We start from the raw sequence: 17400 nt of genomic DNA on the forward strand, positions 1-17400 counted from the left end.
CTTGATCTCTTATCTCCCCGGCGCACAGATAGGTAGTGACAGAACGGCGCCGAGACCCGGCCTCCGTGGCTCTTTTGGGCGATGGCACAACAGGCCCCTGCCGATGATGCTGTTGATGTTTCCTGCTGGATTTCTGTACAGTCACATGGTACAGTGAGCAATTAGGCTATGAGCTACATCATCTGCGTACGAGATACACAACTGCATATTTCCTTGATGGATTCAGGTCACTTTTGGTCAGAGGCGCATCTCTATCTTTCAGCTATGTGTGGAAACCAGGAGAGCTACAATTTCTAAGAGAAACGTGCTGTTGAGAACAAATTCCGCTGTTACTAATGCGCATGTTTTCACCACGAATTACCTTGATTCAAGCTGGCAGTGCCCCCCCAAAGATGTGGCTTTCAGCACTGCACTTGAGTAGAACAGGGAACGAGAGCGTGGAAGCGAGAAGAGGGCAAACTGGTGCGTCAGGACATTTTCGCTAGATTAAAATTGTGTGAATGAGCGAAACTGAAACGGCCGAAAGAATGTCGACACACAGGACGTCACAAAGTAAAGAATGACAAAGTGCAGCAATGAGCTCTTGTACATCAAGTCCTTGGAGTCGCACCTTTTCTTGCACCTCGATCCCCAGGGATGTTCCACAGAACACGAAGATGGGTTCGTGTCCTCAGAACTGTCCTTATTTCCCGCACATGAAATAATGAGGAAAAAACATTTGACGATCAATATTTTTGTGGAACACTGCGGTCTGAGATTATGAACACAAATTAAGTGTAGTGTAAACCGAGGGAATGTGTCGAGTGACAAAACTCTCGTCTAGTTCTCACCTCAAAATGCAGCCCCAAAAATGGGCTTTAACACACCGACACAAGGCTCAATGGGCCTTTTTGTCACGCGTCTCACAGATCACAAGCGGACACAGATGTTTTAGAGGCTGAAGGCTGGGTGACACTGTGGGGGTCCAAAACTACCCCCCCACCCCCACCTCCAAAGAAAAGTACACACATGGGCTTAACAAGAAAATACTGAGTGCTTTCACCACAGCCTATGAATGAATTAAGAAATGTTTTCAGCACTTGGGATATACCCAGCAAGCACAAAATGACATTTATGTAAGAGGAAACACAAGAGAGGTCAAATACACTGATACCACATCAAAAACACACAAGATATATATAAAAATCAAAAGGCAATAGCACTTGACTTGTGTCTGGAAAAGGACAAGATTAAATGATCAAATTTAGAATCACAGTTCTTAATACGATTACAAGATAATCACGTAAAAGGCATTGTGCATGACCCAAGAGGGGACAACACAATGGCAAACTGTACAGCAGCAGGTAAAATACGCCGTTTACCTTTCGTTTGCAACTGTACCATGGTAAAGAGTGCATCACCACATCAGAATGACAACACTGCTGACGCTCACGTTTCACTCTCCGTAAACGCTGAGCTCTGAAAGCCAACTCGCACCGCCTTAAAGAAAGAAGGCGGAAGAAACCGTGGAGAAAAGGCGAGAAAGTGCGACACGTTTCTCAGCGCATCGCGCCACCTGGTGGCCGACAGTCGCTACTGACGTCACGCGCCGCTTTCTACTTCACTTCGTTTTTATTTCAAACCGGCGTTTAACATCTCGGCCACTTTGTGCGAGGAGTGCGCGTGATTTATACCTCTCAGGAACCACACACACACACAAAAGTGTGCATTTAAACGCGGTTTTAATGCTTCGCTTTATGAACGTGAAACTAATCTGAAAATAAACGAAAACTATTTCATAGACATTTTATACTCTTCCGTTCGGAAAGGTTTCCTTGCCGAGACACTTATTAGCTGAACATGAAGTTTTAGTGTCTAGAAATTCCACATAACCCTATAGAGAAAAGAAAAAAGGCCCAATTGCTGACCTAGGAGCTGTAATGAGGTGTTTGGACATTTACATTACCTGTCTGAATAAGACACTCATATAACAGTAAGAGTTACTGTCTTTACCGTACATAGGCCAGGAGAGCCCCATGTGCCTGTGTGTAGATATACCTTATATTGGACTTAGGTGGTGACCTTCTTACTGCTAACACTTGTTATTGAGCGCAAAACAGATGTGTTCTATATTCTGAGCTATAAGTAAAGACTCGATCATAGGGGGGTGCTGCAATGGGAAAAGGCACATGTAACAAATAACAATAAATGATACTGTATGAGGTCTAACATTACCTGGAGAGAGAGAGAAAAAAGTTAATTTACTCACTTAGAAGATGATGATGCTGAGAATAAACATGGAGCCCAAGAGCAAAACCATCCGCTGGGTATTACTCTTCATACATTGCACTCTCCTGCTCTGTCCTTTTAGAAAACCCCTCGAAGACACTCTCTAGAGCCTCCTTACCTCTGTGCACACATAAGTCATAGACTGTTCCACAGACAGATGGAGCAGGGCTCTTCGGCTATCCCATAACACCCTGGAGTTTTATACTCTGGATAAAGATAGATATACAAATGCACATCTCAGGCTGAGTAAGGGACTGAGCCTACAGATTGCTCTGGGAAACAACGTTCTCAGATGGGTGTCCCCAAGATGGGGAGAGAGCACCACATGGTGGACAGTGTGCTAACATGGTCAGTCTCAACACTGCGATGCACTGGGCAGTGAAACGGGAAAAGCTTCAAAGGAACTGCAGCACAGAGAACCTCGAGTCTCAACTGTTTTCCGCCTGACTGCTGCAAACCCATCACAAGTGTCTCTAGAAATCAGGTGAAGAAATAAAATTTGTGTGCAAATGTTATTCCTGCACTGGGAAGTTCATAATTTAGTGTAGAACCACGTATTATGGGCACAAATACCTTGGCGTGATTCAAAAGGGGCTCTGTGTGCAGCTCTGGTCTGAGCTGTACACACCGTGGCTCCTAGATAGTGAGCAGAGCGACTCACCTTTGTTGTAGATGTGAGCCTGACGCTGAGCAGAAAGGGGTTGCTGTCAAGCGTTCCAGTGAACAGGTCAAGAGGGGGCAGTGAGGAGGTGAACGTGCCGACTCTGCTGCTCCACTGTGCCACTCAGCTCCGGAGGGAGAGAGGGAGGACTGGACGCGCCGAACCTCCAGCATCAGACACCAAGTCATTCCGTCACACTCAGCTCCTCTATCCATCCACAACTTAACGCCTTATGATGATCAAATTCCTCTTGAAACATTCTTCAGGCTGCAAACTAAAGACATTCACAGCAACTTCGAGATGCAAAGAGACACACTTTGTGAGGTTTAGCCTTTACTGAAGCAAGTAAACTAAAATGTCATTTGCAAAATGAAATCTTGCATCTTTGGGCTCAGTTTTGACCCCAGAGACTAAACCCTCCCTTATGGCTCTTACCAGCAGCCACATGCCATGGACTACCAAGCAGTACATAGCTATGATGCACTCTTGACAAGTGGGACTCTTGCACAGGACCATGCAGTGCTGCCACAAAGGTTTACCAGAAAACCCCCACTGGCATTAAGACTAAGTCTGAAGTGTGAAGCAAAGCAACAGGGCACCAAATCTAACACACAGGTGACACACAAAGGCCAGCTAGTGGTGGCCCAGCATCCAAAATCAAACTCCACACTTGTGCTCAGGAGAAGCCTCTCTACTTTATTACAAAGAGAAGAAGCTTGAATGTGGTCAGAAAATACAAGATCAATCTTTTTTCTTTTTTTTTTTTTTAAATTGGTTTTTCTTTTCCTATGAAATGCTGCCGTTTAAAACAGCCAAAGTGAAATGCTTTCAAGTCCTCTTTCTCAAATCCCGAGTTGTTCACTTGGGTATGGATGTCCGCACTTTGTTGGGAATCTGGCCCATTTTTTCGTCTTTCGTTGTTGTCGTTGCTGTAGTACATTGAAAAGTGCACAGGGGCGCAAGCCTTGGTCCCTGTCCAGCAGCTCCAGAAGTGTCCTGTTTGTCCACGTATTGCGTCCGTGCTCACCTCCTAAAAACGAGGTACGGCAGGGCAACGGTTTTTTTTTCCCAAAATAGATGTCATATATATATAATATATACACATTCGTACATACATATCTTTATTCATGTGATGTTCAAAAATTAAAAAAAATGTACACATTTATTACAAAGTCGTAACAAAGGCTGGAGAGTGTTTTCGCTCGCTCTGGAACGATGAAGCTCAGTAACCTTGCAACCCTGGAAAAAGGCTGTGGCAGTAACGTTTACTAAAACAGTCTGGGATGTCATTTTACTGAAGCTGGGCCAAAAACGGCTGTCGAGAGAAACATATGAATGACAGGGAGCTGGAGGGCAGTAAATCAGGAGTCTAGGGGCTGACATTTTTTGAACATGGGGGCTATTAAAAGGGGGTGGAAACAAGTTAATCAGCTGCTTATCTTTCCAAACGAAATATGAAGCGTCTTCACATTAAAAAACACAAAAATTTGTGTTCTTTTATTACCAAACAGTGCTACAATGAACATTTTCTCTGTCCTTTGAATTGCTTGTTTTATGCTGTTATTGTGTTTTCCCCCTTTTGCAACTTGTAACACTTTGGAGAATGAAACGTCAACCTTTTTCTGTCACTGTTAGAGCTGAAATGCCTCTGACCATAGGGCACTGGAAAGAGGCATTAAAAAAAAAAACATACCTGGTTAAAATTAGAAAAAGAAAAAAAGAAAAAAAAAAAGGAAAAACAGAAAAACTGTTGGTGTTGGGCAGCAAATATTTCATATGGTGGGACTCGCCAACAGCGGAGAGCCATCCACCTAAGTCAATAGCCAGATCCTGGAGGAATAAAAAGCCGGATGCCTGAGCCACATCAGCGCCTGTGGTTTTGGGTGAGAGACGTGCTGAGACAGCCATACCCCATGAACAGGGAAGTCTTTTAGAAGGCCTGCTGGGCTGGGTTGTAGTTGAAGGTTGATGGGACGTGTGGTCTCTCCTCCAGCTTGTCATATTCCAGATGAAACTCCTGAAAGGCCAGGACACACCACAAGGGCGCAGTTAGCGTGGAGACCCTTGCAAATCACGCGTCAGACAGTTAAGGGGTTTGGCACAGTGGGCTTCCTTCTGGAAAGCTCATAAAATTGGGCTGGTGTCCTTCAAGGATGAGTTGAACAGACTGTTGACGGAACTTTGTTCTCACACACACACACACACACACACACACACACACACACACACACACACACACACACACACACACACACACACACACACACACACACACACACACAGAGAGACAGACACAGACAGACAGGTTTATTGATGCCAAGTGCTTCGCAGACTACCAAAGGTCAGTCACCGAAATGCGTTTGTAATTTTCGACTCAGATGTGCGTATTCCTAATTTGCAGCAGTGCACTGAGGCCACGCTAACCTTCTGTTCCATCAGCAGTAGAGGAGAGTCTATGTTAAAACAGAGCCGAAGTAAGACTGCATGGAGTCAAAGCTCAGCATGGAACTCTACTACAAGACTTCAGGGTTACAGGAGTCCGCTCCCAGCCAGGCCACGGACTTCACTAGGGACATCTCATGACTAATTATGATGTAAACATTACAAGTACCAACAAATTAGTCTGAGTATAGTTTGGTTTGCTTTTCATTACTCAACAAAGAAAACAAATCTTGATGTGTAACCAGCTAGCATAGAAGTGTCACATCCACTGAGAAGAAAGTGTGAAAATGTAGAGGATTCTGCAGCCAATACCTTTACCTTAGCCACCTTCCTCCAGTTAAGACAGTCAAAGAAGTAGTACGTTCCTCGCTCGTAGGTGTTGGTCTTCACTGTGGGCTCCATGCCTGGCGCACGTGTGATCCAGACTCGCTCCTCTTTGTGGTATCTCCAGTCCCGGTTGAAGCTGAGTGGGAAAGAGCACAGAACATGAGAATCATCATTCTGTTTAGTCTCAGGTCAGAGGGAAGGACCATATTCGAGAGTCAAATCCTTGTCTGCCTGAAGGGCAAGTATTTGAAATGTGCTGGTGCCAAATCAATGCAGCCATATAAGTGATGGTTGGATAGTCTTATAGTATGGTTCAATAACATTGTTCCCTGAGGATTTAAGTATAGAGGATCCCAAGTTTCCTGAGGTTTTAATATATGCATGACGGCTGAGCATCCTTGGAGCAGCTCATTCACACAGTGGGGTCACAGCTTTGGAAGGGTGCCCAGGGAAAGGGAGACCAGTGACATCGAAGAACACTTCCTGGCACTGAGTCACAATATGTGCATGGATGAACACACACACACAAACACAACTGTGCCAAAGTGATTTTGCTCACAGCTACCACCCCACAGACAGCGACATCTTTCTTCTTGCCCAGATGAACATTTTGGACAGAGTCCAACAGCTTTCCAGAACACTTATAAAGCTGAAGTATTGTACAAATACCTACAGCTCTACTGCTGCCAGCAGCTGCAGCAGATCTCCTCCATTCATGTAGTACAGGTAGAACAGCAGGTCTTCTCCGTATCGCGACAGTTTTATTGCAGCCAGCTGCAGGCGACAGGACACGTCATGTCAGAAGGGCTGCACTGACAATTCAGGCTAAGTAGGCAATACTGGCAAAAACTGAGCACAGAAGGCTGTTTAGTTATAGACAGCTTAAGTCCATATACTGCTTAAAGTCAATGAATGAAATCTTTGCTCAACCATGCACTTATTCTCCTGTGTGCTGGGCAAACAAACATAATCAGACCTTCTTGAGCTCATTAATCACTGGTCCAGCTGGGTCTGGTATCTATCAAAAAGCCAATCCCCAAGCTCAAGGTATCTTAAGTGCACCTATTGGGAACTTACCTTGTCCCTTATGTGAATGTTGGTTAAATACTCAGAAGGAACATGGAAGTCTGGAAGAGAAGAGTCCAACTGTGAGTTAAACAGGGACCCCATCTAGTCACTCTCAACTTCGCGATCTCCACATTACCTACCGATGTCCTGTGGTCGACATGGCGCCGATGCCCAAGGAGAGGCAAACTTGGGGTACAGATTCCTGGAGGTAAACGGTACAAATGGGGTTATACAAACAACACCCACTGATAATCTGGCTGCAGTAGCATTTTCTGAAAGGTGCAGAAAAAAAGACACTGGTCCTCAAATTAAGAAAACAATTAGGAGCAAAGGCTGTTTTGATAACTCATTGCTACCCAAGTGAAGAAACACATGATGCAGAGATCCTTCAATTAAGCTATGTTAAAACAACTGCTATAATACATGGAGAACGTGCAGTCTCAACAGAGACTGCAGGATTTGAATCTATGCCCAAACAGCCACCATGCCCCCCTTAGCATTGAGCTGCATTAACACTCATTTAAAATAAAAAATAAATTTGATATTTGGATAAAGTTTTATGCAGGTACTCGTGTGCTGTACATTGGTTCTTATACTGGAAAGTAAACTGTGCTTTAGAATCACGAGTCTGCATCTAAGTCTCTCTTTCGGCTAATGTAATGCACACATTGTTACTTTCTATTAAATGTGTGTGGCTTTGGAGAAAAGCGTCAACTAAATGAAAAAATATAAAAATGTAAATGTAAACTTGAACATTAACTAAAAACTGAATTAATACAGTTAAATACTCCTATTACATTTGGGTACATTTTACTGCCAAGGGGTAGTTTTATTGCCATCAGGTGGCACAGTGGCACTGTCTCACAGCGCCTAGGTGGTGTGAGAGGACGTGGGTTCGATCCCTGCTTAGTCTGTGTGGAGTCTGCATGGGCTTCCTCCGGGTGCTCTGGTTTCCTCCCACAGTCCAAAGACATGGTGTTCAGGTTCACCCGTAGTGTTTGAGTGACAGAGTGTGTTACACTGATGTACGGATGAGTGTAAGTAGTGTATCTAGCAGTGTAACTCACCTTGGTGCATAAGGTGTGAGGGCTGATAATACTACATAGAGTTCATTGGAAGTCGCTTTGGAGAAAAGTGTCTACTAAATAAATAAATATATATGTAAATGCCATCTCTCTGACTGGCAGGTAAACACAAGTCATGCTCAGTCTGTTACAAATTTTGCTAAATATGCAAGAACATGTTATTAAAAATAAATAAATGGAAAATTTGGAATCTGTAACTCAGCAACAACTTTGAGACCCAGTGCATGTGAAAATTTGATCACTAGAGTTTTCACATCAGAGAAGACAAAGTACTCAAGTTGCACTGTTACTGTCTGAATGTGAGAGTGCCATGTAAATTATGAAGAATAAGTTTCAACAGCCATTAGAACATGACTGATATACTGTACCTGCAAACAGAGCCAGAACAGGACAGCAATGTCTCTCTAGATACTGGAGAGGACAACCTACCATATCAGTAAGTAATCACCATGCTGTCAGTTACCCACCAGAAAACACAATGCCTATTCCAGGTAAATGCTTCGCAGTCATATGAATCTGATCTTATTAAAGTTATTACATCAACACGTAGTCCACTACTTTTCTCAGTGCCTGTGGTGTCTTTTTAATTGGATTTCAGGTTAAGAGCACTTAAAGGAATCATTTAAAGGATGATGCTCCCTTGCAAAAAAATACAAATTCATGTATGACACTGAAAATTAGTCTTTTCATAGAGCAGAAGGTAGTAAAACAAAAGTGATATGAGCAATTTAAAATCAATTCAACACTATCGATTTTCTACTTCTCAAGTATTGTAACCTAGATGCCAAACACATCCAGTTACTTCTGAAAGCTTGCTGTCATCTTAAATTCAGAAAAATACATAGCATTCAGATTCAAACTGAAGCATAAAAGCCACTGCTAGATCCCCATTCCTTCAGTTTCTACAGGATCTAAAATCACCTCGAAAAGAATATACGTCCATAGCAGACCATGGAACTTCAAGAATGGCTACATAAGTAAATCTCAGGTCAGAAGCCTGTCTGTACGATTAAAAAGAAAAAAAAGTTACAGAAAAAAATTCAAATTAGATTTTTTTTCTTTATATATCAATCAACGCTACTTACTCTGGTGAGTTGAGGTTCAGCCCTAGTGTTGTCAAGTCGCTGCCTAGTGCCAAATGCACCATCCCTGGGTCTGTTTCAGCTGCCCGGATGAACGTTAGCAACCCGATCATCCCAAACTGGTCCGTCACCATCCCAGAGGGAATGTTCGTAACCCGGCCTGTAAGGGGGGTGATAGCTAGGGATATAGTCTCAATAATACCAAAATCTGGTCTTTAAAAAGCATAACTTGAGGTTTGCCTAGAACTTCTGAACTTGGGTTTAGATATCGTGCTTGTGTAAAAACAATAAATGAAAAAGAATGGTGTGTTTGTTTTATGATAAAAATCCATCACGTTACACTGGAATGTGTTCGTATCATAAATAATGTGGATTTGGCACGTTCAGCAGCTCCATTAGCATCTTGTTAAGTGGGAATGTGGTGGATTGCTGATGGCAGGACTTACCATCAGGCAACACCTGGATCCCCTTCTTCTGCTGGTTGTTGTTTTGCGCTGATGAGCTCTTGTCTCCTGGGAATTTAGGCCCATCCGTGCTAGAGTTCTTGCCTGAAGAGTTCAAATTCTGAAGAGAGAGTGAGATTTTGAAATGTCAGCAGGAGCTTGATTTTTTGTTTTTTCAGAGAACACTTGTCTCACACTCAAAAAGACAGTTCAGCTTTTGTGACAGTAGACAGCTGGAAGACCAGTAGACTGTTAGGGTCATCTGAGGGAAAAACTAAGAACGTGACCACAATTTCATCTGTTTGCATCATAAGTATTATTTAAAGACTCCAAAAATGCTCCATGACCTGAAAGAGATGGATCACTGCACAGTACAGCAATCCCATCAGTCAACACAGCTGAGCCATAATCTACCCTGGCAAACAGTTCTCTATGTTTCTTGTTCTTCCCTTCATCACCCACCCCCCTGGAAAACTAACCTCAGTGTATACTCGGTACATACGGAGAGAGAAGGGAGAGCGTGGACTGCATGTTATTAAAGCCCTACATTTCAGCAGTTTCATCAAAAACAAGTAAAAGTGTAAGTTTATATTTCGTAAGCACAAAGCGTTGTATTCAATTTTCATCACCCTACAGTGATGAATAGTGACACACTAAGGGGAAAACGGCTGCTGGAAAAGCAGGACTGAGGCTGAAAATGTTGCATTGTAGCTGCAGGTGTTTGGTTTGGTGACACTCACAGATTTGCTGTCGTCGTTATTTGACGTAGGATCCTTGTAGTTAGGGCCTGGCAATGCAGGGAAGTCCTCATTATGGATGGAGAAGTCTTGAGACTGTTCATTTGATGGTTTTGTGACCATCCCAACTGGAAGATGAAATGTTATAATTGTATTAAAAATGCCACAGGAAAGGCTGTGGAACAATCAATGTTGCCTCCAGATGGCTTGAATAACAACAAGCAGTTTTTAATGTACTTCTGTGCCAAAATGATAATATTCAAGGTAAAAAAAAACACCATTTAGGAGCCATTACAAAAAACCTATAAGAAATACTAGTGGTTTGCAAGTAACATACTGTAAAATTTGTCTTTAACACATATGGGCAGAACAACGGCACAGCGAGTAGCACAGCGCCTGGGTGGTGCGAGAGAACATGGGTTCGATCCCCGCTCAGTCTGTGTGCATGTTCTCCCTGTGTCTGTGTGGGTTTCCTCTGAGTGCTCTGGTTTTCTCCCATAGTCCAAAGACATGCTGTTCAGGTTCACTCATAGTGTGTGTGTGTGTGTGAGAGAGAGAGAGATAGAAAGAGTGTGTTCCACTGGTGTATGGATGAGTGACCCATTCTAAGTAGTGTATCCAGCAGTGTAAGTCACCTTAGTGAATAAGGTGTGCGGGCTGATAACACTACATAGGGTTCACTGGAAGTCGCTTTGGAGAAAAGTGTCTGCTAAATGAATAAATGTAAATGTATATTTAAAACTAGCCAAATATTTAAAGAAGAGAAATGAAAAGTGTATTCTACAAAGCAGTGGTAATTTAGCTGGATCCTGTACCATACGGCGCTCGCCCAGCCAGCGGGTTGAGCAATGGAGTTGGGTTGCTGCTTCCTTCCCGCCGACTTCTGTCTGCCAGCGCAGGGAAGTCCGAGAGGTCCAGTCCTGTCACGTTTTCACTCCCATCTGTAATGAGGCAATCACATGCCATGGAGCATCATGACCTGCACCAACATTAGTGTTTTCCAGCTTAATAAAATGGTTACTAATTATGGTGGTTAAACATGAGGATAAAAAAAGCAAAGCAGCCTCTTTCATGTGTTTTCCACACAAAACCAAGAAAGGCCATATCGGTCTCTTTTGTCACTTTTTTGTCAAATTACTCAAGTGCATTTCAACATTAAGGGAAAGAAAGGGCAAGAGGGATTCTCTATATTTCTTTTCAAGTTATAATCCTTTTCACTGGAAATCTCAAGTTGTTTTATTTGTGTGCCATTCCAGAGACAATTATTAAATATACCAGTGGATAAGGGTAAAAAAGGAATTAACTGCAGCAGGCTCAAGGAAACAAACATGTGATGAAAACTTACCGGTTCCATTGAAGATGTTGCTTGATAATGAATTGTTCATTCCAAATCCCTGATTCCTGTTTATTCCAAAGCCAGACATACTGTAATGATAAAGAAGAAATCCAGAGAAATGCTTCATACTCATCTCTGGTTCCAGAGAAAGACTTGGGTGCACATTTTACAAGATGAGCTATAGAAACCTTTGGTTTCTCCTATGCCAAGTCAAGAAATGCAATAAAAATGTGTGAAAGAGTTCCTCAGTAAGACCCCCAAAACTGTTGGGTTATACACACACTTAACACCAGGACACACTGACATTTTGAGGATACAAAGCCCCTGAATGGTTGCTGCCACCTTTTACACCTGAAAATGACTGTGCCACTGACAAGTAAGCTACCTACTGGCTTGAAAAGATACTGACTACGGTACACCATACCAGTATGGGCTTGAAGGACTGACTCTAATCCACAAAACATGCATCTTTAAAACCTGTTTTCTGTTAGACCCTGGAATAGTCCTTGAGCAGAGAAACTCCAAGGACTCCTCTCTTTTTGGTGCTGCCGGTTCACCAACTACTGTGGAAAGCAGCCTCGCACAAACAAGGCTACGCAGGCTAGGTCGGCCCTCATGAAAATCAATGGCTCTAATGGCTGAAGCCATGCATGCAGTTTTTGTATCATTAGCTCCTCACTCCTGCCAGTAGCGCACTGAAGTGGCACATTCACAGGTGGAATGATGTATTGCTGTTGGGGGGCTGAAGATACACAAGCCATCAATAATTGCAGATTCCACATTTGCTGTTTGGACCAAAGGAATTCACTGAAGCATGAGTTTTGGGGAGAGGAAAAAATCCGTCATCCTTGTTAAAGCCTTTTCTAACCCTCCAAGGAACACTGCGGTGCAGGATGTTGATATATGCCATGGAGGAAGCTGAGAAATGACAGGCATTCTGGAATTTCATGGCATACAATGGCAAAGAAAGCTGGGCACAGACGATTTACAGTCCATCTGAGGGGAAGAAGATGGTACGAGCGCCTCTACATGATGGACGCACCTGTTGATGGTGAAGGCCTGCCGGGATGTCTGCTGCTTTGGCATGCAAATAATGCTTGGTGAGCTCCTGTTGGGACTGCCCAGCCCTGAGCTGCCCATGCTGTTGGTCCTGCCCGTCATGCCGATGCCTTGCCCCACCTGGGAGTGATTCATCATGTTCCTCGTGTTCATGGGAAGAATGCCCCTGTAAGACAGCCAGCAAGGTAATTGAAGATATGGCCACAAAAGGAGAAAAAGAAGAAAAAAAAAAGCCAGCTTGGGCTGCTTGGCTATCTGGAAAACTGATCCACAAAAGTGTAAGGGACAGAATAACCGCAGATGAAAAGCAATTAAGCAAAAGGACACCATTTCACAGCACTACTGCTGCCTACTACACTACTACTGCTGCAAAGACAGCAAGAATCTCAAGGATGAGATCAGTGGAAAACTCAACAATAGGGGAAATCTGGTATAGTACCTGCTTGGCGAGGGCGGAGTATGGAGGGACATTGTTGGCACCCCTGTTGTGGACGTGACGTGGCTGGGGAGTTGGGTGCCCTGCGTTAAGCTTCGGCTTAGCTGGGGATTGTTGCTGCTCATGCTCCTCATGGGAAATCCTAGTGCACCTAGAGGGGGAACAGGAAAGAGAAAGTCAAGGGGGGGGGGCTGGATCCTTTGAAAGGTTTAAAACCTTACAATGCCTGTGTACAGGGTTCCCAACTCCTTCATAAATAACCTCCAAACTCAAGTAATTAACTGGACAATGACATGACCTGGTGTTTTAGGTGGCAGTTAAGGCACACACTAAAAGTCAACCTTTAAAACTTGAAAGACTAGGGCTGAGCTCCCCAGGAGTTAAAGGCTTTTGGTTAAAAAGTCAGCAATCACTATGGGCAAAGAAATAAAATCTCCAGTTTAATTCCAAAGAGACAGACTACTGGTGTAGTTCTGGTCAACAAACCTGATGCTTCCTCTATTGTCTAGCCAAAGCCCATGGATAACTCCACACCCCTGTGTAGCTCTGCTAAGGTGGGGTAAAACAAAATTTTCCCAGAAAACAAAGTAATTGCTGCTTTTATTCTAAAACAAAAAGTCGCCTGATGTGTGATATATTGCTGTCAAGTGGGTAAAAATCGTGACGTGACTCATCTGGCATGTGCCACCCAGCCCTCAATCACAGTGCACTGCACTAAAATGTGAGATCCTCATTAGATGGCTCCACCTTTCCCTGCTGTGGCTCACTTGCCGCGTGTAACACAGCTATTACCGTTTGTGTACAATCTCACTAGTGAAGTATAAACAGAGGAAAGCAAGGTACAGTATCATTTGTTGCATTAACCTTTGTAAGACTATTACAGTTAATTTTTATATACGTCTACAACACAAATCTGTTAAATTTCCCAAAAAGGCTTTACTGAACACAAAAGAGCACTTGGTACAACCTGACAGCCAGTAAAGTGACCTAGTTTCATCTCAACAAGCAGGAAATTAATATAGCTTGTTTATGCCCTTTTCTACCGAATCCCTACGGTGCTGTAATTACTTCAGAAGTACTAGGGCTGTAATCAGGACCCTGTAATTACTGAAGGAATACTAAAGCTGCAATACAGAGTCAATAATTACTGCAGAAGTACTTTATGAGCTCTCTCACTGCTTGAGGAGTGTGAGACCTGAAACAAAGGCCTCGGTGCTCTTGGAAACTCCAGAAGGTACATATCCAAACATATCCCAACGTTCTCTGTTCCTTTGTGCCTTTGCTCTTATGGATATAAATTTGACCTCCAGAACAAAGCACTGGAACTGCTGTTGTGTGCAGATGCAAGGATGTGGGTAACACTGACAGTCTCCTAGACTTCTAAAGGAAGGCTTGCGCTCACAGAGCTGCATGAGCACACAGTAGTATGTGGTATGAAGGTCCCATGGGTGAGCAACCACTGTAATGGAGGGAGGGTAGGGAAAGGGGCTGTTCCTTTAGTGTAGCTATGGTAACAACCCACACACCTTCCTATAACAACCCCCCACAACGCTTCCTAGAAAGGGAGCAACACTTCTGAAAGCATGACATTTCAAAGCCTGGCAGACAGGGTGTCTGAAAGCCTGCTGAAATTCCCTTTAAGAGATCCTTCTGGAAGGGCTTGAGTTGGAAAAGGAGCTTGATTATAGCAAAAACACTGGCAATGTTTGAGGCACTCATTCGCATTACACATAAGTGTTTCTTAACAAAGACCACATCCGTGCAGAAAGTATACATGGAGACAGTACAGAGAGACCTGCTGATCACCAGTTACATAACAAACTGCTCAGCAGGTCACTGAGACCAGTAGTCACCAGGATCCGAATCACAGAGGTGTGACAGGGCACCAAGAATTACGGCAAAAGGCTATCAGCTGTGTATCAAAGGTCTGCAGTGAAAGAAGTCGTCGTCATGCAGAAAGGTGCTTACTTTGTGGGCCGTATAAACTCGCACCAAGCTGAGACAGCTGACCTGATGATGATGGCGAAGGGGATGCCAGCATCTGTAAGAGAGCAGGAGGGAGATAGTCACTGAGAGAACAATGGGCTCAGCAAAATGCCACTCCTTCACAAACTGTTACAATATAGGAAAAAAATTAATTTAGACAACAATGCACTCAAGGTGTGATGGATTTTTTTTAAATTAGAAAAAGACTTGATGCACTATAGTCCATGCAATGCGGGTTCTGCCTCAGAGGGAAAATACCTTTTTTTAAAAAAAAGCATGTTTAAAAAGGGAAAAAAAAAAAAAAAAAAATTGAAAGATTTTGATGTACATTAGACACTGTGGAAAAATGTGGAAACAAGATATTCTAGGAGATATACACTTGGAAAATATGTATCAAGCGCAATACTTATAATAGCACTAAGTACAGTATTTATATAATCATTCTGCTAATCAGAAATGCTAACAATCCCAAGTTGATCTACTGATTCTTTGTAAAAAGACTTAAAATGGACACTGCTCAAAAAAATTAAAGGAACACTCTGAAAACACATCAGATCTCAATGGGGAAAAAAAATCATGCTGGATATCTATACTGATATGGACTGGGTAATGTGTTAGGAACGAAAAGATGCCACATCGTTAGATGGAAATGAAAATTATCAACCTACAGAGGGCTGAATTCAAGGACACCCCGAAAATCAAATTGAAAAAATGATGCGGCAGGCTAGTCCATTTTGCTGAAATTTCATTGCCGCAACTCAAAATGGTACTCAGTAGTTTGTATGGCCCCCACGTGCTTGTATGCATGCCTGACAACGTCGGGGCATGCTCCTAATGAGACGACGGATGGTGTCCCAGGGTATTCCCTCCCAGATCTGGACCAGGGCATCACTGAGCTCCTGGACAGTCTGAGGTGCAACCTGGCGGCGTCAGATGGACCGAAACAATGTCCCAGAGGTGTTCTATTGGATTTAGGTCAGGCGAGCGTGGGGGCCATTCAATGGTATCAATTCCTTCATCCTCCAGGAACTGCCTGCATACTCTCGCCACATGAGGCCGGGCATTGTCGTGCACCAGGAGGAACCCAGGACCCACTGCACCAGCGTAGGGTCTGACAATGGGTCCAAGGATTTCATCCCGATACCTAATGCCAGTCAGGGTGCCATTGTCTAGCCTGTAGAGGTCTGTGTGTCCCTCCATGGATATACCTCCCCAGACCATCACTGACCCACCACCGAGGCGGTCATGCTGAACGATGTTACAGGCAGCATAACGTTTTCCACAGCTTCTCCAGACCCTTTCACGTCTGTCACATGTGCTCAGGGTGAACCTGCTCTCATCTGTGAAAAGCACAGGGCGCCAGTGGCGGACCTGCCAATTCTGGTGTTCCATGGCAAATGCCAATCGAGCTCCATGGTGCCGGGTAGTGAGCACAGGGCCCACTAGAGGACGTCGGGACCTGAGGCCACCCTCACAAAGTCTGTTTCTGATTGTTTGGTCAGAGACATTCACACCAGTGGCCTGCTGGAGGTCATTTTGTAGGGCTCTGGCAGTGCTCATCCTGTTCCGCCTTGCACAAAGGAGCAGATACCGGTCCTGCTGATGGGTTAAGGACCTTCTACGGCCCTGTCCAGCCGTCACAGAGTAACTAACTGCCTGTCTCCTGGAATCTCCTCCATGCTCTTGAGACTGTGCTGGGAGACACAGCAAACCTTCTGGCAATGGCACGTACTGATGTGCCATCCTGGAGGAGTTGGACTGCCTGTGCAACCTCTGTAGGGTCCAGGTATCGCCTCATGCTACCAGTAGTGACACTGACCCTAGCCAAATGCAAAACTAGTGAAAAACAGTCAGAAAAGATGAGGAGGGAAAAAATGTCAGTGGCCTCCACCTGTAAAACCATTCCTGTTTTGGGGGTCATCTCATTGTTGCCCCTCTAGTGTACCTGTTAATTTCATTAACACCAAAGCAGCTGAAACTGATTAACAACCCCCTCTGCTACTTAACTGACCAGATCAATATCCCAGAAGTTTGACTTGATGCTATACTCTGATTAAAAAGTGTTCCTTTAATTTTTTTGAGGAGTGTATATAAGATTAGAACATTATAAAGTTTTATTATGATGACTGACACTGAGGCTTTTACACTTCCATGCGTGTTTTAATCAGCACAGGAAGCAGTAATGCAGAGAAATAGTGTAACATCAGTGTTACTAGCACTGCTACTAAGGGTCACTGTGGAGAAGCAAATCACCTGCTAGACATAAAGGAAAGGCAAAGTGTAACAAATTCCCACTTTCTGCCCTGAATCCCAGTCACTGCTGTCCCTTGCATCATCTGGACGCAGCTCTGTGAACCTGCATTGTGACTTGACGTAAAAGAGATACCTTCTATTTACCACATGCCTTAAATAAGTGTGCATGCCATAGCGCCCACAGACCATACAAACCAATGCACACAATCTCTGTAAT

General features: G+C 43.8%; 2 protein-coding genes across 3 annotated transcripts in view; one reads left to right on the forward strand and one right to left on the reverse strand.

Moving 5' to 3' along the window:
* Nucleotides 1-17400, forward strand: part of ttll1 (tubulin tyrosine ligase-like family, member 1) — a 917975-nt gene that overhangs the window by 343447 nt on the left and 557128 nt on the right. The gene's annotated exons all lie outside the window — the stretch shown is intronic.
* LOC108942431 (CCR4-NOT transcription complex subunit 2) overlaps nucleotides 3606-17400 on the reverse strand; it is a 33514-nt gene continuing 19719 nt past the window's right edge. Inside the window, exons 3-16 of one of the 2 annotated variants that reach the window (XM_018765816.1) lie at nucleotides 14913-14985; nucleotides 12948-13095; nucleotides 12492-12674; nucleotides 11459-11538; nucleotides 10929-11054; nucleotides 10117-10241; nucleotides 9380-9497; nucleotides 8937-9093; nucleotides 6907-6968; nucleotides 6776-6825; nucleotides 6372-6472; nucleotides 5690-5834; nucleotides 4840-4946; nucleotides 3606-3959 (exon numbers count right to left, since the gene is read on the reverse strand). In XM_018765816.1, coding sequence (XP_018621332.1) covers nucleotides 4860-4946; nucleotides 5690-5834; nucleotides 6372-6472; nucleotides 6776-6825; nucleotides 6907-6968; nucleotides 8937-9093; nucleotides 9380-9497; nucleotides 10117-10241; nucleotides 10929-11054; nucleotides 11459-11538; nucleotides 12492-12674; nucleotides 12948-13095; nucleotides 14913-14985 — 1455 coding nt within the window. In that variant the 3' untranslated portion in view covers nucleotides 3606-3959; nucleotides 4840-4859. Of the gene's footprint in view, nucleotides 4947-5689; nucleotides 5835-6371; nucleotides 6473-6775; nucleotides 6826-6906; nucleotides 6969-8936; nucleotides 9094-9379; nucleotides 9498-10116; nucleotides 10242-10928; nucleotides 11055-11458; nucleotides 11539-12491; nucleotides 12675-12947; nucleotides 13096-14912; nucleotides 14986-17400 lie in introns of both variants that reach the window. The other variant, XM_018765817.2, reaches the window with a different exon arrangement.

The sequence above is a fragment of the Scleropages formosus genome, chromosome 5 (genome assembly GCF_900964775.1).
Source record: "Scleropages formosus chromosome 5, fSclFor1.1, whole genome shotgun sequence".
Taxonomy (NCBI): Eukaryota; Metazoa; Chordata; class Actinopteri; order Osteoglossiformes; family Osteoglossidae; genus Scleropages; species Scleropages formosus.